The 25,327-nt window shown below is 53.1% G+C and overlaps 9 protein-coding genes across 9 annotated transcripts; 3 read left to right on the top strand and 6 right to left on the bottom strand.

Annotated features, from left to right (window-relative positions):
* Window positions 1-187: 187 nt before the first annotated feature.
* Window positions 188-1,873, top strand: Z520_05058 (uncharacterized protein; the record flags this gene model as incomplete). Its single annotated transcript, XM_016775562.1, has 3 exons — window positions 188-1,072; window positions 1,138-1,240; window positions 1,296-1,873. 3 exons carry the CDS (start codon window positions 188-190, stop codon window positions 1,871-1,873), a joined length of 1,566 nt encoding a protein of 521 aa, XP_016633605.1.
* A 942-nt stretch (window positions 1,874-2,815) lies between these two features.
* On the bottom strand, window positions 2,816-7,651 carry Z520_05057 (uncharacterized protein; the record flags this gene model as incomplete). Its single annotated transcript, XM_016775561.1, has 3 exons — window positions 2,816-7,070; window positions 7,153-7,250; window positions 7,331-7,651. The coding sequence occupies 3 exons, from the start codon at window positions 7,649-7,651 to the stop codon at window positions 2,816-2,818; spliced, it is 4,674 nt and encodes a 1,557-aa protein (XP_016633604.1).
* A 794-nt stretch (window positions 7,652-8,445) lies between these two features.
* Z520_05056 (uncharacterized protein) lies at window positions 8,446-11,045 on the bottom strand (the record flags this gene model as incomplete). The annotated part of the gene is made up of 2 exons (XM_016775560.1): window positions 8,446-8,567; window positions 8,639-11,045. 2 exons carry the CDS (start codon window positions 11,043-11,045, stop codon window positions 8,446-8,448), a joined length of 2,529 nt encoding a protein of 842 aa, XP_016633603.1.
* A 1,765-nt stretch (window positions 11,046-12,810) lies between these two features.
* On the bottom strand, window positions 12,811-13,777 carry Z520_05055 (uncharacterized protein; the record flags this gene model as incomplete). The annotated part of the gene is made up of 2 exons (XM_016775559.1): window positions 12,811-12,878; window positions 12,940-13,777. 2 exons carry the CDS (start codon window positions 13,775-13,777, stop codon window positions 12,811-12,813), a joined length of 906 nt encoding a protein of 301 aa, XP_016633602.1.
* A 3,768-nt stretch (window positions 13,778-17,545) lies between these two features.
* Window positions 17,546-18,406, bottom strand: Z520_05054 (uncharacterized protein; the record flags this gene model as incomplete). Its single annotated transcript, XM_016775558.1, has 2 exons — window positions 17,546-18,136; window positions 18,194-18,406. The coding sequence occupies 2 exons, from the start codon at window positions 18,404-18,406 to the stop codon at window positions 17,546-17,548; spliced, it is 804 nt and encodes a 267-aa protein (XP_016633601.1).
* Window positions 18,407-19,594: 1,188 nt separating this feature from the next.
* Z520_05053 (uncharacterized protein) lies at window positions 19,595-20,668 on the top strand (the record flags this gene model as incomplete). Its single annotated transcript, XM_016775557.1, has 1 exon — window positions 19,595-20,668. One exon carries the CDS (start codon window positions 19,595-19,597, stop codon window positions 20,666-20,668), a length of 1,074 nt encoding a protein of 357 aa, XP_016633600.1.
* Window positions 20,669-20,907: 239 nt separating this feature from the next.
* Window positions 20,908-21,885, bottom strand: Z520_05052 (uncharacterized protein; the record flags this gene model as incomplete). The annotated part of the gene is made up of 2 exons (XM_016775556.1): window positions 20,908-21,349; window positions 21,470-21,885. The coding sequence occupies 2 exons, from the start codon at window positions 21,883-21,885 to the stop codon at window positions 20,908-20,910; spliced, it is 858 nt and encodes a 285-aa protein (XP_016633599.1).
* A 1,127-nt stretch (window positions 21,886-23,012) lies between these two features.
* Window positions 23,013-23,680, bottom strand: Z520_05051 (uncharacterized protein; the record flags this gene model as incomplete). The annotated part of the gene is made up of 2 exons (XM_016775555.1): window positions 23,013-23,162; window positions 23,216-23,680. 2 exons carry the CDS (start codon window positions 23,678-23,680, stop codon window positions 23,013-23,015), a joined length of 615 nt encoding a protein of 204 aa, XP_016633598.1.
* A 1,024-nt stretch (window positions 23,681-24,704) lies between these two features.
* Window positions 24,705-25,165, top strand: Z520_05050 (uncharacterized protein; the record flags this gene model as incomplete). The annotated part of the gene is made up of 2 exons (XM_016775554.1): window positions 24,705-24,794; window positions 24,914-25,165. The coding sequence occupies 2 exons, from the start codon at window positions 24,705-24,707 to the stop codon at window positions 25,163-25,165; spliced, it is 342 nt and encodes a 113-aa protein (XP_016633597.1).
* Between the last annotated feature and the right edge of the window lie 162 nt (window positions 25,166-25,327).

The following is a 25,327-nucleotide window of genomic DNA, read 5'->3' as shown; positions in this document are numbered from 1 at the left end:
TCTTTGGCTCCTTCACATATCTCTGGCTCCTTCCAACCTTGGAATTTCCTCTTGCTCCTTCTCTTAGTCTAAGATCATCCCTCCTTCTTCAATCATACTTTGCTCCAGCTTTTCGGTACTTGCCACCCACAAAAAAGCATCTTTGAAACCTAATTGGTTTGCAATACCTATTGTCACAACAGACATAATGGCCAGAAAGCGGCGCCAGTGGTCGGCAGCAGAGACAAGAGAGTTATACAATGTGCTCGACGAGAGTGCCAGAAAAGGCTCCACCCCCTTCGCTCAGTTGATGAGAACCCTCGAACAGCAACTCCTAAAGAGTCTGAAGAAGGGGGAGTCGCGGTTGAGCGAGAAGCAAGTCAAGACCAAGCTACAAGGACTAGGGAAGATGGCCGGCGTCAGTGCTGAGAAGCTCGTCAGCGAATGGCCTCGACATCGACCACAGTTTGCTGCCAAAACCCACCACCAACAAAGTGCCTCTCCGTCATCAAGGGCTTCGACCCTGCGAAGCAGAAGTTCAGGTACACCACAGGGCGCAGAGCAGCCATCGCCGGACTCCCCATCACCAGCCACCAACGATGTGCCTGCCCCAGCCGCTGATGATCCCATCTCACACTCGCGAGGAAATTCATCACAGTCTGTCTTCAGGCAGTTCAGAAAAGAAGACACCCCTCTCCCTCCAGAGCCCTATGAATCTGATGTTACCAGGAGTATCCTATATAGCGCAAAAATTCCCAAGTACGACTCTTTCGATCACGCACTGACCAAGGCCTGGGAGCACTCTGGGAAATGCAGGCTTTACGACGACGACTACACTATCAAGGAGGTCGCCCATTACCACCTCGGTGAGCCTGTACTTGATACGGAACGTGGCGTCGAAGCCTTTTGTCAAGGGTTTCCCATTGCTCATTTGACATGGTCCAACTTCACCCGCGCTTCACTCAGACTAGGCGAGATGCTATGCGGCATGTGGGACCGAGGTTTTGTAGAGACAACCTTGAACGTTCTTCTTGCCGACCCGTTCATGAACACTCAGATTGTTCTTCGCGCATTCGCTGGGATGGCGATCTTTGTGAGTCCCTATGTCATTGTAAAAAGGAGGCTTGTTCGATGTCGCTAATCTCAAGACACTTCAAGGTTTGGGTGTTCGTGGATCAAGACTGCTTGTGGCGTTACGACCTTCCGAGTCCGATTCCAAAGCCGATAATAAATGGTAATGTCCTTAGGTTTTGCGAACAATGTAAGTCCACTACAGGTGAGGAAGCTAGACCCCACGAACTAATAACTGGAGTCAGATTTACCTCTATTTACGGAATCAATAAAGCGGGAAGAAAAGTTGACTTATCTGGATCTCGTCATCAAACCCATGATTCCGGGACTTGCTCGTCAGTTTGCACAGGATCTGTTTGACGTTTTCAAGAGTATCTGCGCTCCTCCGGCTCCGCCTCAGCAGGTGGAACCATGGAAACACTCAACCACAGAATCTCAGGAAGCGAGTGACGGAGGACTCTCGGAACACAGGCAGCACTATCAGATGGAAGCTTTGCACCAATTCGAGCAATCTTTCCTGAAGAGCCTGGAGCTGGCCTTCATGATGCGAAGAGCTGAAAACGAAAAATACCAGATGGAGTACCCCAAGATTGGCGCGAGCTTCAACCACGAATCGATGACTCCGGCAGATAAAATATCGGATGGGCGGAAACTGACACGGGGAAACAGGGTGGCCCTTTGTCTGTGCCCGACGTTGTGGCAGACCTGGGGACCGCCCCAGGACAGGAAGAGACAATGCATCCACAAGGCCCTCGTCATGGTTGAAGGTTTGGGCCGGGATGAGACCAGCCAAGGGTATCCTAGAGTTGTAGATCTCGGATAGAGGGCACAAGATGCACGAAGCAGTGAAGCGTGGTTGCAATATGTACTCTCAGGGAGCAGGTGACGGATTCCATCGTTCAATAAACGCCTTGTCATGCTTTCCCTTTTTTCCCCCCCTTTTGGGACCCCTTTATTTTCGGCAGCATTCTATACTGATAGGCAAGAATAATACGTTGATCCTGCTAGTGTTGGGTCTTTGGCCATTTTTCATTTTCTTATGTACTTGCATTAGCTTTTCCTCGCGGCAATGGATGAGAGGAAGGGGAACAAAGACGGCAAACCGCAAGCAGGAGACCCTGACGTTCGTTAAATAACCACCTGCATGCTCGCAGAACAGGGGGAATGCGCAATGCGACACGATAGGAATAGGGTGGGCGGGTGGGTGGCTGGGCCGGCGCGACACACTCCATACCTACCTGGTAGATAGATAGGTAGGTAGGTAGGTGGACAAAATGGATCGACATTTCTGAGTCAAAAGGTCATTTTCGGGGCAGCTTCAAGGGGCCTTGGATACACGGAAGTTTCCTAGAGGTAGAGGAAGAGGAAGAGGAAGAGGAAGAGGAAGAGGAAGAGGAAGAGGAAGAGGAAGAGGAAGAACAACGATCGAATGGGGAAAAAGGCAACTCTCCTTCTCCATTTCTTTCGGGATTTCATAGTTAATTGTTATTGGGGTCGGAGCTGTCCGACCAAGAGATTGGATAAAATGAACGCAAGGCTTCGTTCAAGCCCAAAGTCAAGATATGCGTGGAATGGCGGCATCACAGCCTCTCGCGATCCCTCATCCCTATTTCCATCCCATCGTTCACATCCGCTTCCCTCATATCCACTGGAGCTCCATTGAGGGACACAAAGTGCGAATTCGCTTGACCCCGTATGCCCCATCTACTCGTTTCACTCCAATCGCCCAGCCTGTATCTGAGTGCCCTTGATGACTTCCCCACATTTATGGATGTGCCTTACCGTCTCTCACGGCATCAATGCTTTGCCTTTCTGCCGGTTCCAGATTGTCGTAGTACCTCTCCGCTAATCCTCCTTCCCAACTGTCCAGCCCAACCTTATCCTTAACCGCAATGAACGGGCTTCTATAAACACTAGCCATGCCATTGTGTTTTTGGATGTAGTACCCTGCCACCCTCGCCCAGAAACCACCTCTTGTAAACCAATCACTCAGCTGCTTGGGGATGGGACGATCGTTGATCAGCAAGCCGGTAGGTCCAAGTGGACGTTTCTCAAGAGATTGGGCGAGTACAGCAGAGGGATCGGTCATAGGAGGCTGGGGAGGAAGCTGGATTGCCGAGGCATGCGGAAGAATGGGTTTGGGAAGCGGGGCTTGAGGCTTTTGTTGCATCATGCCACCATGGACAGTCGTGTTCAATGGATCGTAAATAGAGCGCTTGGGAATATAATTGCTGATTTGCAGCGGATTAATACTCGCAGCGGGGAAGGGCGCCATGTCGTGAATCATATCTAGATCCATCATGTCCATCGAAGAGCTCCTTTTCAATCCCATGTGACTTAGAGGGAGAGGGACGCTTGATCCCAAACCTAGTCCGGAGAAACTTCCCCTTGCAGAGCGATGTCCAGCACTGGACCCGGTTGGACTGATCTGCGTGGCATTTGGGTTGATGAATTGAGGCGGATTCTGCGGGTCAAGTGGTTGCATGGCGGGGCTTGGATGGGATGAACCTGTATGCGGCATGAAGGAAGAGGCGTCATGCTGCTGCAGACCGGGACTGGGAATCATGTATGAGCTGCTCGGTCTGCTACCAGGTGGAGAATGCTTCTCTGCTTCTTTTTGGGCCTTGATTTGATCGGGGCTTTTGAAAGGGTAAGCCGGGTTAGAAATCCTTCGTTGACGTTCGACTTCAGCTGTGGGTGGAGGTGGAGGTGGTTGACTTGCAGCCGCGCGGATCGTTTCGATGCGGGACTGTTGATAAGGAGTGCTTGAAGCTGAAGATCCTGGAGGACTTTGATTCGAATTGGCGTGATACGAGTACTGAAGGTGAGACTGCTGGACGTATGGAGGGAAGGGAGAAGTCACTGGGGACTGAGGTTGACCATATTGAGATGAAAGCATGGAATTGAGACCCGAATTTTGGGTGTGTCCAAAACCTGGGCTCCGACTTGTGGTGCTAGGGTTCATCCAGTCGTTACTGTATTCGTATTGTTGTGACCTGATGTTTGAATTCATCATTGTAGGACCGTAGCGACCAGTGGTATCGAGGGTAGAGAAGCTTGGAAAGGACTCGTATTGCTTGAGCGGTGGCAGTGATGGATCGTTCGACCACTCTTTCATATGCTTAGCATGTTGAGATGCTTGTTGTTGGAAGTGCCTCTGCCGCTGAACAGCATCATGGTCAATTCCTATACTAGCATGACGAACGGCGCTGGTGGAGCTTTCCGTAGCGTCAAGTTGCCGAGCCTTGACTTGCTGTCGCTGAAATATCCGCGCCTGCTCATTCAGGCGAGCTTCTTGACCAGTCACGATGTCCTTGTATTGCGACGGCTTAATCTGACTGGCTTTGATTGGCCTAGCTTGGCCACTTCCCATCGTGAGATCTTGCGTTGTTCCGCTGAACGTTCCTGGAAGAACTGATCCCTGCAGTTGCTGCTTATCGACAGTCTGCCTGATGCTCTGCATCGCAGCATTCTTGGCAGCAAAGTTGGCTAGTGGATGGGAGGCAGAGAGCGCTTGACGCTTTGGTTGAGGTGGTGGCGCCATTGTCTTTTTGGGAGGCATAACAAGGTCGAGGAAGTTCGATGCAGGATCATGAACGGGGTTTGCAGGGTCAGCTGTATAGAATGCTTTTCCTTCTGAAGACTTCTCCCCAAGATATAACCACAGCTGTTTTTCCTTTGCGAGATCCACGGGCTTCTGCGCTTTGTTAACGGGAGCTAGAGAACAGACAAACTCTGCCCATTCGGTCCTTGGCTCCTCAGTAAACACGTCACCTGGACTTGGCTTCTTCTCAGTGGATTCGGGGAGAGAAGCAGTCTTGCCTTGAAGCTCTTCCGGCAGGTCGAGCGCGTTTGCGCTTGGCTTCTGTAAGTATGAGGTTGCAGAGTCGACAAACAGGATCGAGGTTGGATCTACTTCCTTAACCTGTTTCAAGTCTGGTAGAATCTTGACAAGAACTGAGTCTTGGCCTTCATCGTAGCCAGAAATTACCAGGCCAGCCTCAATATCGTCGAAATTGGTGGCTTGAAATTGAATGAGTGCTCCTTCCTTAAGGCTGAAAAGAAATTGTGGAAACTCAGCGTTCTGCCAGCAGCTGTTTGCATGATTGCAGAGGGAAAGTTCACTCGTGAGTCTCGTGCGTTTGACCGTACGATGCAGACGACATCTCCAGTCGAAACCAATGTCCCGGTACTCCACTCCTTCGTGCCAAACAGCGATTTCGCCCTTGTCGACTTGAACACCAGCGTGCATGGCACAAGTAGCGTGGTACGACTTGGTGCATTTCGCCGATGAGCATTGGAAGCACGAACCTTTCCTCTGCCGACATTCGTGGCATTTGAGTTCCAGACGATCTTTGCTGATGTTCTCAACATTGTAGACCATCTCCTTGCCGTCTTTGCTGGCAATATAGGTTTCTGGCGTGTACATAGCACAGGTTCTATGAGCACGTTGACCTTGCGTTGTCGGCAGAAGCTCCTCCCAGGAGAAATCGTTCGGGCACAGGCAGCAAGGTTGGTTCTTGCTGACCTTTCTGATTTTGATTATTTTCTTGGCCTTTTTGTTTGGTCCAAGCTCCTTCAAAGCTCGTTTTCTCTTCTGCGGGACCTTGATCCTTCCTCTGTCGCTGCTTGGAGGTGTCGGAAGGTCTGTTGGTTCGTCCTCATCTTCATCGTCGGTGACCTCGACTTCTTCGAACTCGGGTGTAGGCTCGCCATTCATCCTTCGGATGAACCAGTCCACATCGATGAAGACGCTGTCGGCTTCGCACTGGCACTTTCGCGCCGTCTTTCCATATTGCAACCAGTTGTCAATGGCGAAATTGACCGACTCTGCGCAATTATAACCCAGATTGTAGCCGGAATGATACCCGATAGGGAAGGTGATTATAAACTGGCCTTCTCGATGGACGACTTTGTTGACATTGACCCCGAACTTGGATTTCAGTATTGCGGGCGAGACGAGATAAGTCTTGTGGCGCAAGAATTGATCGCAGTCCTTGGCATCTGACGACCAGATAGACTTCATAGCCGCTTCAAATTTGGGTGCGTCTTTTTGAGATATGCTGTACCATTGTTTCGGGGCACCGAAGTGGATGTAGTTGATGCTGTAGAGATCCACATCTTCCAAATGCCAGGCAAAAGTGGCTCGCCACATCCCAAGATACAGGTAGGCGGTGTTGACACCAGGAATAGAATTACCGAGAAGGTCCAGCAAGTTTGGTAGTTTTGCCACATTCCACTCCTTGGTATCATCATCAAACAGGGAGCCCGGCATGTCGGCAGCATACATGGGGTTACTGAAGTTGAGACTTTTCCAGTATTTCTCTTCGAGTTCATCGCAGCGTTCGGGCGTCCACTGATCGTTGTCATATACACGATAGTCAAAATCCTGGAAAGCCTCCTCATCAATTTCATCATTGGCCTCACGGGCATTCCGCAGTCGCCGAGCGGCAACGGTGGTCTCTGCCCCTTTGCCAGCACTTGAAGTTTCCTTCTTGTTGGCATTTTTGGGCGGTCTTCCTCGTGGTCTGCCGGTACCAGGTGGTCTGCCCCTCCCCCTCTTGGCCTTGGTCGGCGTTGGGTCAGCAGTCGAGGAAACCGCCTCATCATCGGCCTCCTCATTGTCCAGGGCGGCTGGCTTCACCTCTGGACTGGTCGGGGTGGGAGGGGCAAGAAGGGTGGAATCGTGATCAGATGGCTCTTCTTTAATGGGAATGGATTTGGCTCGACTGGAGGCCCTTTTGGACGGCTCGGGTGTGGCCGATACTTCAGTCTTTCTGCTACGAGCGATGCCTCGTCCAAGTAGCTTGTCGGCGTTGAGGCGCTTCTCACCACGCTTGGCGGGGGGCTGGTTCTCGGTCTGCTCACAGAGAGATTTCCATTGCGGAAGATTGTAAGACCGCATTTTTTCCATATTTCTCTGTGTATAGATCCCTTGGGCACCGTGGAATTCCTGGGTGATGGGATTTTTAATCCTGATGGTCTTGACGATATCGTCCAGGGCTTTCCGAGCACGCTTCCTGTACTATAATCAGCCTTATGATTCGCGAAGAGGGCCATGACCATCGGGCGACGACATGTGTTGGAATAGGAACGACATACCATTCTTCGGGAGGATCGATGAGGACGATACCTGACTGCATGCCGTAAGGGTCCACGCCCTTGACATATCTTTGGAAGTCCTTGAACTGGGCCATTGTCTGGAGTGCATGTTTGTCAGCCTGGCTTTCTTTGCTTCCACCTCGTATCGGGCCATGTTATCGGGCCGTAAAACACATACTGGAGTGAAGATGGGGACCCCGTTCTCATATCTGTCCGGCTTGACCTCGGAAAACTGTTCGGCTTCTGCGCCGGCACGGGCAGCCTCTTCGAATCTCATCCTGTTCTCCTCATCTTCAATGTCATCGTCCAGTTCGGACAGGGAGGAACTCGAAGCTGCGTCATCATCCTTATGACTCCCCTCGTCTGTCGTAGGAGGGGTATGGACTTGACTCGGGAGGGGAAGAGACTGGGAGGTGGATTCCTGATTGTCCAAGGCAGCGGCACCAAGCCCATGAGGAACAGGGAGGGTGGCGGTCGTGGGCATGGTGACTGCTGCCATGGTCGGGAACGAGGGAGGGCGGAAAAGGCTGAGATCGGGATCTTGGGAGTGGCGAGGGGACGAGGGTTCGGTCAGGGCGTGTCCAAGCACATGAAGAGAGATGCAACGAGACCCGTCGCGGACTCTAACTACGAGCTTTGACCGGAACACAGGGTGATGTCTATGGTGAATGGGGGCGCGCTGTTGATTGTTCTGAAGGCGCAGGACCGGGCTGCGATGGGAGTCCCGACGTTGAATCGAGCAGTCCTGGGTCGTGCCCAATCCGGCTTAGCGTGGTGAAGGAACTATCTTCTTGGCATGCGGAAGTGCCGTCTGGGTGCCGTCGGTGCATCGGCGCTATCAGGCCACTTGAAGTACCAGCCTGAATACTACATCGTAGGAAGCAGTACTGCGCCAGTGGATACAAATGCCTCTGAAAACAACCCAATGTTGCTGAACTGTTGGCTACATGTACGGAATATACTACGCTGGTATCTCAAAGCTTCTGCATCACCCATTGCGTGCCCTCGAACTTTGGGCCGTGGCTGGTGTCATCATCCTGCACCACACATGCGCCTCTTCTCAAGCCTCCTGCAACCCATTGGTTCGCTTGGTCGATCCAGGCACAACACCCCGGGCCGGCCTGGACCTGCGAATGCGCGTATGCGAGCCATTCCCCCGCAAACGCACACACAAAACTTCGCTCGTGTCAGTCTTCTGCCTGGTTAATCATCTCCCCGACCACAGATTCCCATTTGTCCAAATTGCCATCCAACCAGCACATTGCCATCCTCCAATTCCGGCTTGGACTCGTACTAGTACTCGCTCAAAGCAAGCTTCTTGCCCACAGCTTTCCTCCTTTGCGCAATTTGTTCTGAGGGTTTGGGTTGGTCCTTTTTGAGTGCTTGTAACAGCATGCCAGCGTCGAAGAAGCCATCTAGAAGGAGGGAGAAGGAAGCACAGGTTAGTAACGTGTCTGCAATCGAACGCATGTCAAGGGGAACTTACATCCACCCAAACCATCATCCTCCACCTCTGCCGTGTCCAAGCTCGTAGGAGTCTGGAAGCCATCGACTTTGGAAGCTTCAGTCTTGATAATCCGGCCGCGAGACTTGAGGCGGCCGTCCTTGCCCGCCTTTTCTTCTGCCTCTCGGGCTCGGGTGATTTTGGAGGCCGCAGCGTCTTTCGTTTTGGTAGCCCTCAAGAGGCGGCGGATTTCGTTCAAGTACGACTCTAGACTGTCTACGAAACGCTGGGTCTGCCGGTGCTTGCTACTGGCACAAATTGAAATAGTGTCGTCCTTGATGATGTACCCGATACCAAAACCATCTCCGGAGGTTGGCCCGAAGCCGAAGTGGCGCAGTGATGGATTGCCGCAGTTGGAGGTACTGATGATGGTGTTGTTGATCTTGTCCCACCCGGCATCACTGAACAGGGCTGGCATCTGCTGTAGAGCTGGCGCCGGTGACCGGCTGGACTCGGTTCCAGTCCGAGAACGGCCGATAGGTGAAGACGACTCCTCGAGACGTTTCGGGCTGCCGAAGTCGCTCACATCGGTGGGACTAGAATAGCCATTCGAGCTGAATCCAGCAGTGCTGCCAATTTCGGCCGACTCATCATTCACCTTGCGTTGCCAAACACAGTAGAGAGCGTACAGATGACGGTCTGAGCCCTGTGCTTTGCTTGATTCTTTAGTGATGGCGGTATGTTTCTGTGTCGCCGCTCGAAGCGCATCGACCTTCTTCTGCGCAGCGTTGTCTGCCCAAAATGTTTTGACGAACTCGACGCATTCAGGCGTCACCGTCCGAATGGCCTCGGTCCGACCATGGAAGAACATCTTGGTCATGGCAGGTTCGTACGTGTTCTCGACACGGCCATACAGACCATAATATGCAGCTTGGAAAGCCATTTGAACAAAAGCATCAGGCGAGAAGCCCATGGATGTGATGAAATTCTTCCCGTAACCAGCGAAATCTAGCGTCTGAAACTCATTTTGGTTGATCAGATCCGCCAGTCGTGTCTCCGCGAAGCGCAAGGCGATCTGCAGCTCGGGGATCATGTCCCACTCGAGCTTGTGCGGAGTGGTGCTCACATCACCAAAGCTATCGGGGTCTCGCTTCGACGGGTCCGGGCTCTGACTTGTCCACAGCGTTGGCGCTTGACCATTGATGGACTTTGCAAACCTCAGAATGGTGTCGGTATAGACGTCACTCGCGAAGCGGAGGACAGTATGCCCGTCCACGCCAGTGTGCTCGAAGTTGATGCCGGCACTGCCGTTTTTGCAGACAATAATCTGGAGCTTGTCATACCATCTGTTGGTGCAGGTCCCGACTTGGACACCACGCTCCACTACACTAGTGCCACAGAGCATGTTGCCGGCAAGCTGAGAGACATTGGTCGGCTCGGTATAGTCCAGGCAAATCATAAACAGGGCAGAGTCGACAATGCTTAGACATTCCGCGTTATTGGAACCTTCGTCCCTTGTTAACAGATCTCGCAAGTGTGACCAGACCTTTCGATTCTCGGTACTGAGCACTCCGATGGCGCCTTTGGCAGCCTCCTGGATCGGGGTCTGCTCGGCATCGTCCACAATAACCTGCAGGTTGATGGCAAGGTCCTTTTCAGTCATGATCACGTCGTTGTTGTCGTCGAGAACGTCAAACCAATAAAATTGACCGCGGCACATAACAACAACATGCTTGGAGTCGGAATCCTGACCGATAATGCATCCATTCTCCGTGGGCACTCGTGCAGTCCCAAAGAGTCGCGAGTATTGGTACATGCACAACGGCGTTCCTCTCAAGGTGTCGGGCGGCAGTTCTTCCTTTCGCACCGCCCTGACAAAGCAGAGAGCAGAAATCACCAGGGACGCAGCCCTGGTGACTTGGTTATTCCGCGCCGGAGTGGGATCGTCCTCGAGCAGAAAGAACGGGTTGAGGTTTAAAACGACGGGATTGTCATAGTTCAAGTACGAGTCGTACCAGAATTGTTCAATGTAACTAGTTCGGCCCGTGGCATACTTCTTCAATCGCTCCTGCAGATCCTTACCTTCATTCTCCAAAAAGTCGCGAACGGCAGCCTTTGTGTCGTTGTGCTCCTGCGGGGACTGCAGCGGAGCCAAGGCATCGAGATATTTCTTCATAGACGAATCCAACTCAGGGATGGGTAGCTTCGGTAGCTTGTCCTGAGCGGCGAAAGTGATCCCCGGCTTCGAAACTTCTTTTTTCAAAGAGACAGGCTCCTGCTCCTTCTTGGTATAGGATGCCGTGGTCTCCTTGGCCGCCTCGAACGACTGCTCCTCTTGACTTTTTGACATGTTGGCGAGGTCGCCGTTCTCGCGAGGGGAACTGTTCAACGTCTCGTCAAGGGATTTAGGGTGGGCAAAGTATCTCGTTCCTGTCCCTGTGGAAGACATGGTCAATATCTGAATCATGCGTACAGCGCAGCCAACACTGTGGCAATGCTCAGAAGGCGAAGTGCGGTGCGATAGAAGTAGTGGCAATCATGCAAATAGTAAGATGGCATGGGGAACGTGATTTCCACGATCGAGGAAAGGGAGGTAAGGCCGAAAGTCTGATGAAGAAGCACGCAGGGTCCGGGAAGAGAAACAAGAGAGAAAGAAGAAGTCCGGCTTGGGAAGAGGTCGCGCGAATTGCATAAATTGCCATCTGGCACAGGGTCAGACATGTCAAGAGGGGTTTTCATGGCCTCTGCACATTGCCCGAGGACATCCTCTCTCAAAGCAACCTCTTACAGAGCCGATCTGTGCATGTGAAGGGGATGCGGCAGGAGTGGTGGTCGTATGACGATATAGTCCACACGACCCATTCGCGACCGGAACATATCGCAAGGCGGGTGAGCCTGTGCATGGGGACGGGAACAGGTGTGGCCAAGATTGTGAGTGTATTTCGCAGTGGGTGCGGCCGGAGGAAAGGAAAGAGAAATGGACGTACAGAGGTGTAGAAATGGCAGAGCGCAGTCTGACTCGTCAAGGAGGCTAAATTGATTAAAATCCGCCCGCGGGTTGAGTCAAATTGGGTGGTATGAGGGGCGCCGAGTGGTCTGCGAGCGCAATTCTGTGAGGGCCGTGCTAATTCGAGTCAACCGAGGTGGGCGGTGGGCGACGAGACGAGCGACAACTCAAGGCGCGTTCGAATGCGACCTGAGAACTCTATGTCCGTGTGCGACGATTGTTTAGCGGAATAAATGTACAGAAGAGTTGTTCGTAATAACACTCTGTGGTCGTGGAGCTGGTTTGGCGGTCGACGGATACCAGCACCACTTGACCTGAAGCTTGTGACGTATTGAAGATCTTCGAAACCATCCCAATCCCCCCGCTGAACGCGACTGGGCTTTGAATCCCTTTAAAGACTTTCGATTCCGGAGCTTCTAGAACAGCTGGAAAGGAAGCGGTGTTCTCGTCCCAATGCCACGATAATTCGCCCTTCTCGCCAGCTTGAAAGGAATGACTGACGGATGATCGGAGGGGCGTCGAAAACGACAACACAGGATCATGAGAATAACATAGGGAAGGGAGCCCTGAGGGGGGATGGGGCTTGTCTGACGGAAGCTGGTTGGGCTGCACTTCCGTTTCTCCGCAAGCCAAACCTGGGGAAGAGAGCCACCCGTGCCACCCACAGCATGGGTGAAAGGGATGATGCTGCTAACGGCGATCGCGATCCAGACACAACCGGAAGACGATGCCGGGAGAAGGCCGAGACAAGCTCGCCACCCATCCAAAGGAGACTGGAGAACCACAGGGACACACCATTCCACGTTTCGGAGACGCTGTTGATACACACTTTTCTGTTCGGGTCTCTATTCTACAGACTCGAGCTTCCTCGTTCCTCAGGGGCCTTCGCCTTTTCAGGTACTTCTCATCCTCAAATGTCCTCCAAGCTACACTCCCGGTGTCCAAGAATCAAGATCCAGAAAGGCCATGAAGTTCAGCTCATCTGATTTCAACCCGAAAACGAGTGTGTTCAGATGGTTGAAGCAACAGGCTCGTAGAATGAAAAGGGGAAAAGAAAGAAAAGAAAATAATCCCATGCTGCTCGCAAACCCCCGCTCAGTGCTGCGCACATGCATTTCCCCAAGACTTGAGCACAACGTATCGTTTGATTCCTGGGGCTCGAGGGTCATCTAATGAGTCGTGAGATCATGCAGAAGCTAATCGCCTTTTATAGCGTGACAGTGGGCATGTCGCCGGGTTGCAAGACGTTCGCAGCGTACTCGCCACCAAAGTTGCCTGTTAAGAGTCAGCAAATATTCTGCAATCCAAGCAAGAGAAGACGACAATATGCGCTTACCTGGTGGGCTATAGTTGCAGACGGTGAAATAAGGGCTGACGTCGCTACCGGTATTGGCCAAGCCATTGGGACAATACTGAGTTGCGCAACCGACAGAGGTGGTGGACTTCCAGACGATCTGGGAGTAGTGACCCCATTTCTCGAAGTTGGTCATGTCTGGCTCCACGCCATATGCCGGGTAGAAGTTGATTTCTCCATTATACATCTCATCGGTGATCATGGCAGGGATGCCTGAGGGAGGGGCACCTGCACCGATGTTCTGGCCATAGCCACCGCCACCAGTGGAAGTGTCATGAGCATATACACAGCTGGCGGCGATCTGAGCGGCAATGGAGGCCATGTCATCACTCCAGGTCAAATCTGGCACAGATGCGTTGGCCCGATGGATGTTGTGCGAATCAAGAATTCCTTGCTGATAGTCCGAAGAGACAGTGGTGGAGGCGGGCGAAGGCGCTGCTTCAGTAGAGGTTGGTGAGGCTTCTGGCGTCGAGCTTGACCAGGACTCGGAGGTTGGAGCCGCAGATGGAGGTGGAGATTCTGGAGAAGGCGCCGGTGTATCGGCAGGAGCAGCAGAGGTAGGAGAAGGCGACTCGCTGCTCCATTCCCCACTGCTTCCGCTGTGCCATGCGCCCCAACTGCTCCAACTATTCCAGTCGCTGCCAGAGGGAGTTGTTTCGACAGCAGACGGTGCAGGTGTATCAGCCGGTGGCCAACCAGTCACTGTAACGGTCACAGTGTACAAATCGATTTCGGTCACATAGTCGCGCTTTTCGAGAGGAGAGGCAGCGGCCATCGCGGCGCACAAGGCGGCAATGGCAAAGGATGCGACAGTCTTCATATTGAACGACGAAAAAACGGTTGATGGGACCTCGGTGTGCTGATGGACAACTGAACTCGAGGTGTATCAATGGGTACGAAACCGCAAATCTCAAACGCACAGAGTGTCAGACCGACGAAGCAGAAGTTGTTGTGTAGTGACGGTCTGCTGTTGGCTGGGTGAGCAATGTGGTTTGTTGATGTTCTCCACACCAGGTGAGGCAGTGTGTTTGGGGGGACTCTGGTCAAAGAGCTGGATTGATAGGGCAGGGACAATCTAGTCCTAACAGCACGGTCTCTGACTGTGCTTCTGCTTGTGCTTCTTGAGCGACAAGCGGGGGAATGTGGCTAAATGGGGTCGAAAAAAGAGTGACTGTCCAAGTGAATGCACCTCGAGTGAATGGAGAGGGCTCCAAGGGACTGGTGAGGAAGGCAAGGTGGCGAGTGGCCGAAAGAAGGACTGGAGGTGAGTTGAAGGGAAGGCGAAGTCGAGGAGTCGAAGTTGTCGAGGTGAAAAGAGTGGTATAAAGACGATGCCGCAAGGGGCGTTATATTTAGTGAAGGATTTGATGAAAGCGGGTTTTGTCCCTCTATTCTGTGCTCCGTACTGGGAATCTTCGTACGCTTGACCCTCTTTGTGACAAGCCACCAGTCGGAGAAAGAAGAGCACAAAGAAAAGGATTAACTCCACGATGGTCCTGCTCCAATTGCGAGTCCTCAGCGACAAGGGCCTCGTGGACAAGGATGGACCTTAGCCTCGTGAGCCTCCGATGCCAGTGGCAAGGAACGTTAGGCTCCGCGTCGGTACCTGGAGCTTAACCAAACAGGGCCTAAATCGTAGCCAAGGCTAGGCCCGACAGAGTTGGGGTGCTGCCGAGTGCGGGGAGCTAGAACGCCTGGGAAGTTGGGCGGGAGATTTGTCGCAATGACGATCTGAAGGGCAATCTGAGACTGAAACGCCCAAGTCGACCAGGGTGGCAGATGGTAGTCCAGTCCTCGACCACTGGCCCCAAGAGTCACAAAGAGAGAAAGAGCAAGAGAGAAAGAGCGTGGTGGGAAAAGAGATGAGGGTGAGCACAGTCTGGCTTGAGCGAAGGAACAGGAGGAGAGTGGGCTTTTTGAAGAAACGGGAAGACACAGAAGACGACGGTTACAAACTGAGTCCCTGTTTGGAATTTCATCTGGGCCTCGTGTCTCCTCCTCCTGAGCAGGGAATGATGTTGCTCGAGGATATACGGTGGGTGATGATGTTTACATGTCGACTACCGAGTACCGAGTCCTGGTCGACCAGAACACGGCGAGTTGGAATTTCAGCCAGGGCCTCTGGATGGTGTCTCTCGTGCTCCCATCTGCGACTACTACCTGCGACCACGCAGACCCCGTCCGTTCGCCGTCCCCGCCACCGCGCGCCTGCAAGTGAGATATACGAGTATCGGTGCCGAATTGGAGCGAGGAGGGTTGAAACAAAGCCCCTCAAAGAAGATTCAGCGAGCCGCAAAAAGAAAGGTGAGAAAGGTAGCAGCGAGGTCACAGGGCAGCCCTGTCAGTCTAGGATGTGAAATTCGGCAGCCTAAGCCAATCGCTGGCCGCCTAGCAGTCCGATCTCCGGGCGCAATTTGATAAGCGGCTAGGCTCCACGCGCCCTTGGGTGCCCAGTGGGACCCAGTGATGCCCCGAGACACCCACTCAGAAGCTGCAAGCCACTTTATTCTCCGACTGAACCTTGCTAATATATCAGCGTACTACTAAGGACCTGGTTTGTTTCATCCCCTTGCTGAAAAGATGGACCATCATCATGCAAGGCCAAGCTGGGGTCACTGTACGGACATGTTCGAACTCTCTCGCCACCTGTTTTGTTATTTGCCCACAAATTATCATTCACGGGGCCGGTTCATGAAGCATCAAGCTCGAAAAGGGTGTTATTCCGCTCACTTCAGCCTCGCCGTGATCGCAACCGTGACCATCCTGGCGCATCAATTGAGCCTGCCGATCGTACCGACAAAGAAATGGAGCTGACGTGTCCCTTCCAGGTTCAAATGCTATCGCCGACCATGTCGTGTCCATCCTCTCCCTTTTCGTCGGCCTGTGAAGTTGCCACCATGATCCCCATTAGAGGAGTTTTCCACGGCATCTTACCGCCAACTGGCGCACCCCAGAAGAAATGGAAGAGCTAACATCGGACGAGCAGAATCAACGTCTGTTGCGCTCGAATTGCGAGTTTACAACTTTATTCCTGTCTTTCCTTTGCCGGGATATTCTACGCCCTTACTTCGGTAACATATGGCCAACTTGCTCTTCTGTCATCTCAATACCGGAAATCAATCTGATTCAGGGCGCCGAACCAAATACTTGCTTAGGTATGCGGAGTACACCACTGCATCAGGGCGTCGACGTTAATTCGCAACTCGACGTCCAGATGCCGACAACGATATGCTGTCCCACTCTCCCTGCGTTGCGCCTACACCCTTTGCACTCTCGAATAGCCTTGGATCGCGATATATGGCCTAGATCCGGTCCACATCATTTCCTTCCAAGTTGCGCCCCATGAAATGGTGCCTCTGTTGTGGACGATCGAATCTAGATGCCCCTTGAGGTTTCACTTCCAACGCCTCAGGCCAGCTTGACGTCTCGATCTAGCCCACTCCAAATGTTTTCGTAGTCCTGAGGCATGAATCAACAGAAGCCGTGCACTCAGTTCAAAAACACCCAAAATGTGAGTTACTGACAAGGTAGTTGAGGATCTAGTTCGAAATCTTGGTTGGTGAACAGTCGTCCCCTTCTACTTTTATCTCAAGCGAAAAGTAGCCAGCACGATCGTGGCTCAAACAAAGACTCGAGCTGTCGAGGGCTGATCAGAACACCAAACCTCGCGAAGACGTGTCGTTGAAGGACGGATGTAGGCACTGGCCACAGCATATACAGACCAGTGACACCGCATGCCTATATGGCCAGTTCTGCACTCCTGAACCCTTTAATCCTGTGCTTGTTGTACGCATACTTGCAGATGCACCGGTTTACTTGCGACCGGAACCAATCTACAGACAAAATTGTGTGCCCAGCCGGTTGACAGTGGCCAGCCACGGGAGATTGGGCTGTCATTCCCCTCTGACACCAGTGGCATGGGGGATCTGTGCAAACACCCTTTGACTATTCTGCAAGCGCCTATGGGTGCATTTTCTACGGGTCGCCTCTTAGACCCCAGATTCGCCAAGTCAACGTGTTAGTCGGTCAATTGAGAGGTGTCATGGTGAGCCTTGTTTCAATTCTAACCACGTGGACTCAATTTGATACATCCCCTGCATGAGCAGTGAGCACAAGAACCTGACCATGCAAGGAAATGCTCGTACAACGGGGCCAGCAAGCAGCAATTTTGGTACTATGAGTGTGACTTTCCGGCTGAGAACGGGTTTCTGCTCAGTTTCTCCAGTCATCCTCAAGTACAAGGTTCAGCTATCGCTCGCAAGGTCTGGACTATGCCAGTCATATGTCCTGCCACCTGTGTATCCTATGCAACTTTGAACGGTGCAATCCCCTTACCCATCAGATTGACAATGTCCCCTGCCTATGAATATGCGGTAGGTGCGTGCCTTCAAGGCCGCTCTTGCCCAGTAACTCCTCGGCGAGTCAGAGCGCTCCCAAATCTCGCAGATGGTCGGCCCGTCTCACACGAGAACAAGTTATGATCTATAGAATGGCTGAGACGGGTCGGGATAGGTCACTGTTTAGACCTGAAGATGACATTTGGACCTGCAGCAGGATTCTTATATATCCCTGCTTGTCGAAGGCATTATCACTCTATCTTCAACGACATGTTCTGCAGAGGTCCGGCTGATGGCGATTTAAGACAGGTTTTCTGACTTCTTTCGTGGCGCTCCGACGCCGCCACCTTTTCATGATACAGACTTCCATCCAACAGTCTTCTTACATCTTCCTTTCTCAGGATGCCATCCTCAGGCCAGATTAAGACCCATGCAAATCCCCATTCAAACATGGCAGAAACTTGACCAAAGAAGTCGAACGCCAGCCTCGATCTCCTCAGTCCGTGCCACAGTTCCCCCTTGGTCAGTCCACCCTTTCCGTCTCTGTCGAATTTGGCAAAGAAGTCTTCCAATGGCTGTGGCCTATAACGACCCTCGGAATCAAAAGTCCCTGTCCCACTGCCGTGTTTGTTCATGTATGCATTTTTCACCCACAGCCTAAAGAAGGGATCAGGCAGCCAGCCGGGAACTGTGTTGTACGATTGCACGGCGTGGAGGAAGCCGGTAAAGAAGAGAGAGGTGGGAATTGACCATGCGAACGAACGACAGGTACGGTAGGTGTCAGCAGGCCATATGATTCCATCGCCATCAGGATCGAAGAAGGAACAGTGTTGCTCCAGGACCTATGGAAATCGACTTGTCAGCAAAACATCTGAGTTGCCCGAACGTAGGCGACTTACCGTCTGATGCTGGTGTTTCTCTGCCCAACCGTCCTTTATCGTGCCATGTGGTGCATCAGAGGTAGGGGCGTACGTGGCACGAACCACGCCCGAGTTCTCTAGCAGACACCCATCTGGTGGTATATGCGCCTTGTACTTTTCGGTGACAGGAGCCTCCGAGATGGAAACCCGATGCCTGGCATTTGCAGCACATTGACTGTATGGTGAGATCATTTCCACAAACAAGAGTACCCAGATTCTTAGACAGCACCTGCTGAAGGGAAAGTGAAAAACTTGGACGTGGTATTTTTATTTGACGTGCAGCACATCACCAGGCGCCCAGAGGCGTTGACCCAAGTGTTGACATCATGACTCTGTATGTGTCGCGGTTTGAGCCACTCGAGGATTTGAACGTGCGTTGACGCTCTTGCTCTTCAGACCATGCTGTATATTGCTATCATGCCGCTGCCCATTCCCATTGCAATCCAGTCATGGTGTGGAGAGGAGTGGAACGTTCCACGGTCAGAGAAGCGACATGAACACCCCAGAAAAGTGACCGGCATCACTGCTAAGTTTCTCACGCACCGTCGCCGATCTTTTCCCGTCCAGCCGTGCTTCCGCCAATCGAAAGAGACGATTCAAATATCACGCCGATTGGACGAGATTGAGACAGGAAAACAGCAAAAAGAAGCCAGTCTGACCGGCTCAATATGGAGAATCGCGCGATGAAGAACTTGAAGTCCTCGCCGCCACGGCTTGGAAGTGAGAGCTTGGGCAGTCTAAGGGTCAAGTTTCCAACATGGAGCAGCCTTCCGATATCAAGTCTTCCAGTAAGGAGATATAAAGGATAAGCATAGTCTTCACTTGCCCAAGCTACAGGACATCCGCGCAGGAAAAACAACTTGTCAGACTGCGAGTCTGTGGTTTATTTCCCTGTGACATACGTCGTTACACCCCCACGTTGCTTCTCGAAATTCTTTCACCATAGCAGATCCCCGTTCATAGGTAGCTTTGCGAGGCTCAAGCCTGAGCACAACGCTGTGGGGGAGGACACTGGTTAAGAGCACGCTGAGGTTTTCCAATAAACTTGAAAAAACTTGGTGAACTTGAGAAGCCAAGTGCCAGAAGGCAAGGGTGGAAATTAACAAGTCGATCATCGCACTCTTTCTTTTCTTTTCTCCTTGTCCTCGAGTCCTTCACCGGCTAAAGACTTCATGCCATGAGCCAAATTTGTGATAGAGGAGTCTGGTTGCTTTGATTCATACACCGGCCGCTTCCTCAGGTACAAAAATTTCCTGCAGCCCACTGTCGCTGAGCTTCAAAGCAAATCGTCATTGTTGCCTAGCCACGTTTTGAGACCGAGCCACGTGCGTTACTGTTGTCAAAGAAACTACAGCACAAGAGCCACCTACCTACCCAGACATGTCGCACCGACCGGTGATACGGGTCATCGGCTCGCTGAACATCGACTTCGTCACCCGCACTCCACGCGTTCCCGGGCCTGGGGAGACTCTGTCCGCGACGTCGATGACAGTGCATCCCGGCGGGAAAGGATCCAATCAAGCCGTCGCGTGCGGGAAAGCAGCATTCACCTCACCGTCCTCTCAGGACGTCGTGGTCGAGATGATCGGCGCCGTGGGTGCCGACGACCCGTACTACGCCTCGCTCCTGAAACCCACGCTGGAGAAAAGCGGCGTGAGCACGGCCGGGGTCGAGGAGATGGAAGGCGTCCAGACGGGCACGGCGACCATCATCGTCGACGAGGGCGCCAATGGCGAAAACAGGATCCTCGTCGTCCCCGGGGCCAACGCGCGGGTCGATGACTTGGACAAAGTCCTGGCGCAGGCGACGAACAACAACAACAACGGCGTGCCGGACGTGGTGGTCATGCAGGGGGAAATACCGCGGTCGACGGTGCTGGGACTGCTCAAGGCGTTCAACTCGACGACCGGATCTTACAAGACATGTGTCATTTTCAACCCAGCGCCCATGTTCCCCGCGGGGGTGCCCCTCGCGGCTCTCAAGGGCCTGGCCGTCCTGGTGGTCAACGAGACCGAGTGCCGACAGCTGTTTGCGTCGGTGGAGGAGCTGAAGACGATTCCCGTGTCCCCGCACGCCGACGACGAGCCCATGAGAGAGTCGGAGCTCGACCGCTTGACGTCCTACCTCCACGACCGGGCGGGAATTCTCATTGTGGTGGTCACGCTGGGCTCCCAGGGGGTCTACTATTCCTTTGCGACGCCCGACGGCTTTTTGGAGCGAGCGCTGGTCCCGGCCGTCAAAGTGGAGCGGGTCGTCGACACCACAGGCGCGGGTGATGCGTTTGTGGGATACTTTGCGACGGCGGTGGCGCGGCATCTCGCGCAGGTCAAGGACAAGGGCAAGGATCTGGGGGATCTCAACATTCGCGAGGCCGTCACTCGCGCGAATGAGGCGGCGGCCAAGTGTGTGCAGAGAAGTGGAGCCATGGAGAGCATTCCCTTTGGATACGAATAGAGGCAGTGGCAGAATAATGAGCTAAACTTGTTGTACGGCACATCCCCGTGCTGATACATTCACTGACTGACTGCAACATGGTCCTCACTGGTCATTCCTCTTTTCTCTCCCTCCACAGACCTCTTCTGGAGTGGTAACTCTTGTTGTACTTGCTCGCCGTCCGTCCTCTCTCTCTTTCTCTCTCTCTCTCTACCTGCAACTTTGACGCACGCCTTCCCACAGCGCCTTTCCTCGCATATCTACAACTTCGACGCCTTCCACACGGGCTTCCTCTTCTCCCTGAACGCGGCGAGACCCTCGGCGGCGTTTTCGCCCCCCATGAGACCCCTCTTCATCCGCTCGTCGATGAGCTGGTAGCCACGCTCGACGGAGCCGTTCTCCCAAGTCTCGCGCAGGGCGGCGCGGGTGACAATGATGGCGTCGGGCGAGATGTCGGCGACCTTTTGGGCGAGCTGGACGGCCTCCGGGACGCACGACTCGGGCGTCGCCGACACGCGGTTGACGACGTTGTATTTGAGGGCTTCGGCGGCGGTGAGCGTGCGGCCCGTCATCGACACCTCGGACGCGATCGGTAAGCCGGCGTTGCGCACCAGCCGGGGCAGGCCGCCTGCGCCGGCGTAGATGCCGCGCAGAGACTCGGGGAGGCCGAATGTCGCGCTCGGCGAGGCGACCGTCATGTCGCTTGGGGCATGTTAGTGTTCTTGTGTCACTGTTCAGGGAGGGGGAAGCCAGATAACGGGAAAAGACACCTTGCGGCCCCCAAAAAAGAAAGGGAAAGAAGGGTGGAGTGGGTTGGCTCACCAGTTCAAAACAATCTCGAACCCGCCGCCCAACGCAAACCCATTGACAGCAGCAATGATAGGCTTCTTGCCCAACCTCCGACTGATGCCCGCAAACCCCGTACTCGGGTGCATGGCCAGGTACGGCTTCTCCTCGAGTTCCTTGGGATCGCGCTTGCCCAGCTCGATCAGGTCCTGGCCGGCGCAAAAGGCCCTGGGACCCGCGCCCGTGATGATGGCGACGCGCAGCGTCGGCTCGCGGTCGAACCACTCAAAGACGCGGTGCAGGTGCCAGTGCACGGGGAAGGGGATCGAGTTCATCTGCCGCGCGCGGTTGATGGTCACCAGCAGGATGTTGGGCGTCGGGTAGCTGAGGAGGACTGACTCGTTGGGCGGAGGCGGTGGGATTTCGGTCTGGGATGTTGTTGGATACCCCATTTTTTTGTTCTTGACAGGTTTTTTTTTCTTTTGGTCTACGATGGGTTGGACTTTGACTTGTTCTTCCTTTTTTCCGTCGCCTCTTCTTGATGGTTGTCCAACTGTGATTTTCTTGATATCCCAAAGATCTTTTCTCGGTGTTGACTGTCCTTGTGACAAAAACCTCCAAAGCTTCTGCACTGGAAGACGACCGGCTTTGTTTTTATATATGAACCACTGAATGGCTGATAGAAATAGAAGTCAATCCAAAATCAGCCACGAGGTAATACTGGAGGAAGGACTCCTCTCGAGGAAACTAGTTTGTAGCTGCCCAGGAACCTCGGTCTTCCCCACACGCAATAAGGCTTCGCTTGCTGACAGCCTTATTCCGAGGCATCTCGACTCGGTCCTTGCCCTTTCCTTTCTCTTCTCTTTCTCGGCCAATCACAAGCGCAAACCAATAGCTGGCTCGCTGGGTATAAGGATCAGGCGACGTCTGTGACAGTAAAAAAAAAGCCGACGACGAGTATGAACAAAGTGCAGAAATAGCGGAACACGGGACTTCCGGCCTTTGATTTGTAAATCCCAGACTCATATCGTGCAGTATTCGGTGCCATGAGAGTAATAATACCCACCCTCTCAAGGTATCTATCTACCTAGGTAGGCCGGCTATACATGATCATCTCTGCGTGTCTAGGTCGGAGCTCATCCGGGGCTCGGGCCACAAGAGTGTCCATGCGCCGCCGTGCTGCGTGGCTGAAAGACAACAGCCCTGGCTGTCCCATCCGGCCAGCTGTGTCGATCTATAACTTTCCTCCGAGTCCATTACCGTGCCATGCCATGGGGTGCCGCGATATATAGTAGTGTCACGGGAACTGCAGGTAGTTGACAACATGACGATGGTGGCCATGACCGCAGAAAAAGTATTGATCTATGTTATCAGCGCTTGACGACCCCCATCACCAAAAGGCTATTGTGAAAATGCCTCCCAGTAAATCAACAGCTGTGTGCTAGTCGCTGGCCAAAGTGAAGTCTCAATCGTATCAGTCTATCTCTAGGCAGTACCAGGTACCCTCGTTAATCATAAGCTCGTCCGTGATCGTGCCTCGTGTGCATCGTTCCATGAATGACACTTCCCAGGTGATGGCTCAGATGTTCATGAGACTAACATAAACACCCCACGCCAAACCTGCCAACCCTCCAACAAACATCCTGTGTTCCACGGGCACGATCACTAAATTGAGGAGGGTGACGATGGGCCAGAACTTGTAGCCTGCGATGAGCATGGGGAAAAAGTCCTGAGAACAAGAGTCAGCCAATGCAATCCTCTGGAGGAAGATCCCACACTCACCTTTTGAATGGTTGTTATTATATAGCTCAGACTCTCGCCCCGCAACAAGTTGATCATGATGATGAACCAGATCGTGTTCAACGACGCCCCAATCGTCTGATCAAGAACAAATTTTGCGACCGTATTGGTGACGGAAAGAGTCTCCTTCTTGCTCACTGCTTGCGCATCACCGCCACCACTGTCCTCCCTCTTCCCCCTCGCGTCTACCACCTTGTCGTTGCTTGTGCGAGTGGTCGGGAAATTCTTCTCGAGCGCCAACTGCCATTTGTAATTCGGCGGCGTAGTGATGACGGCGATGATGATGAAGTGCACAAGCGCGACCGGGTCGATGAAAGCCCCGCCGCCGCCGCCGCGGTACGCTCGTAGCACTTGGGCGAGGGTGTTGGAGACGGCGCTCATGACTGCGCCTTCGAGCGTGACGCGCAGCAGGCGCGAGGACTCGGGGGACGAAGTGGTTTCGGACATGATTGACTCTGGGAGAAGGGACGTGCGAGGATGCTCTAGGGTACGCGCTGTTCTGCGGACGAGGTACGTAGGATCTGGCGTTGAGTTATCAGGTAAGGGGGGAACTGTGTTTCGTTTCCTGTACACCTTACTGATGGTAGACGTTGCGTTTGTTCTCACTGCGGGCATGGCATATTGAGGAAACTGCGGAAGTGTCAAATGCGTCAAATCACCAAATCAAGGCAAGAAGAACAGGAGATGAAACAGCGGCCTGAGGTCTTATTCATTGTGTCTCAACATTGCACGAAAGCCACGTGTCAGGTTGCGCAGGATGAATTCTAAACAAAATACTTGTGTGTGCAAAGGGAAGGACGAGGGATGCCACCCTTTGTGGCTCCTGCCCGCAGACGCCTATGGATTCGGGCTAAATTCTGGCAAAAGGCCCGATAAACAAAAAGACGAGCCTCAATCCCGCATTGTTACTTCTGTGCTTCGGGGAAATAAATGCATCGGTGGGGGAGTTTCCCGCCGGTTTTCCGCTGAGGGGCAGCGAATGCTCTGATGTATCCGGAATTCCCCGGTCGACTTTTCTTCCGTTCTTCAATGCCCCGTAGGTAAGGATTCCTGTTCTCCAACTCATTATCCTCCCAACAACGACCTACTACGGAAGGGAGAGTGTGAGGCACAAGACATGTATCTAGGAGGCTCTGGATTCTCCCACACTTTGCTGTGGTTGAGGGTAAATCTTTCAGATTCTTTCTAGTCAGGGTGAGATGATCGACCAGTCTGCGTCGTGTGCCTTGCAGGTGTGACTTCACCAGTGACGTTGAAAGGCCTTTCGGCTCAACTCTCCGTGTCCAATGGCTCTCGAAAGAAATGGATGATGCTGAGGCCGTATGAGATATAGACCCGGCAAAGGGCACGAGATCTTGCGTTCACAGGTTTTGTGTACTTGGCATCGAACTCACTGCGAACAAGACCATACTTGAAGAACAGTTACCCTACCATCCTTTTCCAAGTCTTTAACATCTCAAGAGATCTCAGCATGCCTCGAGGAGCAGAATACGACGACGGAAAGCCTCATTCCGACAACGCCATCGAGGCCGAACACGACATTGTCCATGGAGGCTCAAAGGTAGGAAGAACGCAGACACACCCCCAAAACACTACAGCCAAAACAACCCAGAGTCCCCATTCCCCGATCATTGAAAACACGATGCCTGAAACTTAACTGACACATGACAAACCGGCTAGTCCACATCCGAGGCCGAGCTCTCTGGCCCCAAGAAAGCCGCCCCTCTCCCGGAAGGCATGGACGAGATGAACGACCGCACCCTCAGCGGCGGAGCGGCCCTCGGACACCAGAGTGGAAAAGGCGGACACGATCCCCGGACAATGGGCGAGCACAAGGGGCTTTCTGGACACAGGGTGGTGGGAACGGCCGATCCGCACCCCATGGATTTGAAGGATGATCAGCAGCCTCGAGGCAGCGGATTGCCCAGGTAATAGACAAGGAGACACTACATACAATGAGCAGGTTAAAATCTGGTAACAAAATTTGAGAGAGGCAATCTTGTCCCTTTGAATCAAATCAATGCACAAAAGACACGAATTCTGATGTCTCGTTCACCAACGTGTGGTCCGCAAGTCTATTATCATGATTGGAAA

The sequence above is a fragment of the Fonsecaea multimorphosa genome (assembly GCF_000836435.1).
Source record: "Fonsecaea multimorphosa CBS 102226 unplaced genomic scaffold supercont1.8, whole genome shotgun sequence".
NCBI lineage: Eukaryota > Fungi > Ascomycota > Eurotiomycetes > Chaetothyriales > Herpotrichiellaceae > Fonsecaea > Fonsecaea multimorphosa.
The sequence above is the reverse complement of the archived record's forward strand: the minus strand, read 5'-3'. Positions and strand labels throughout refer to the sequence as shown.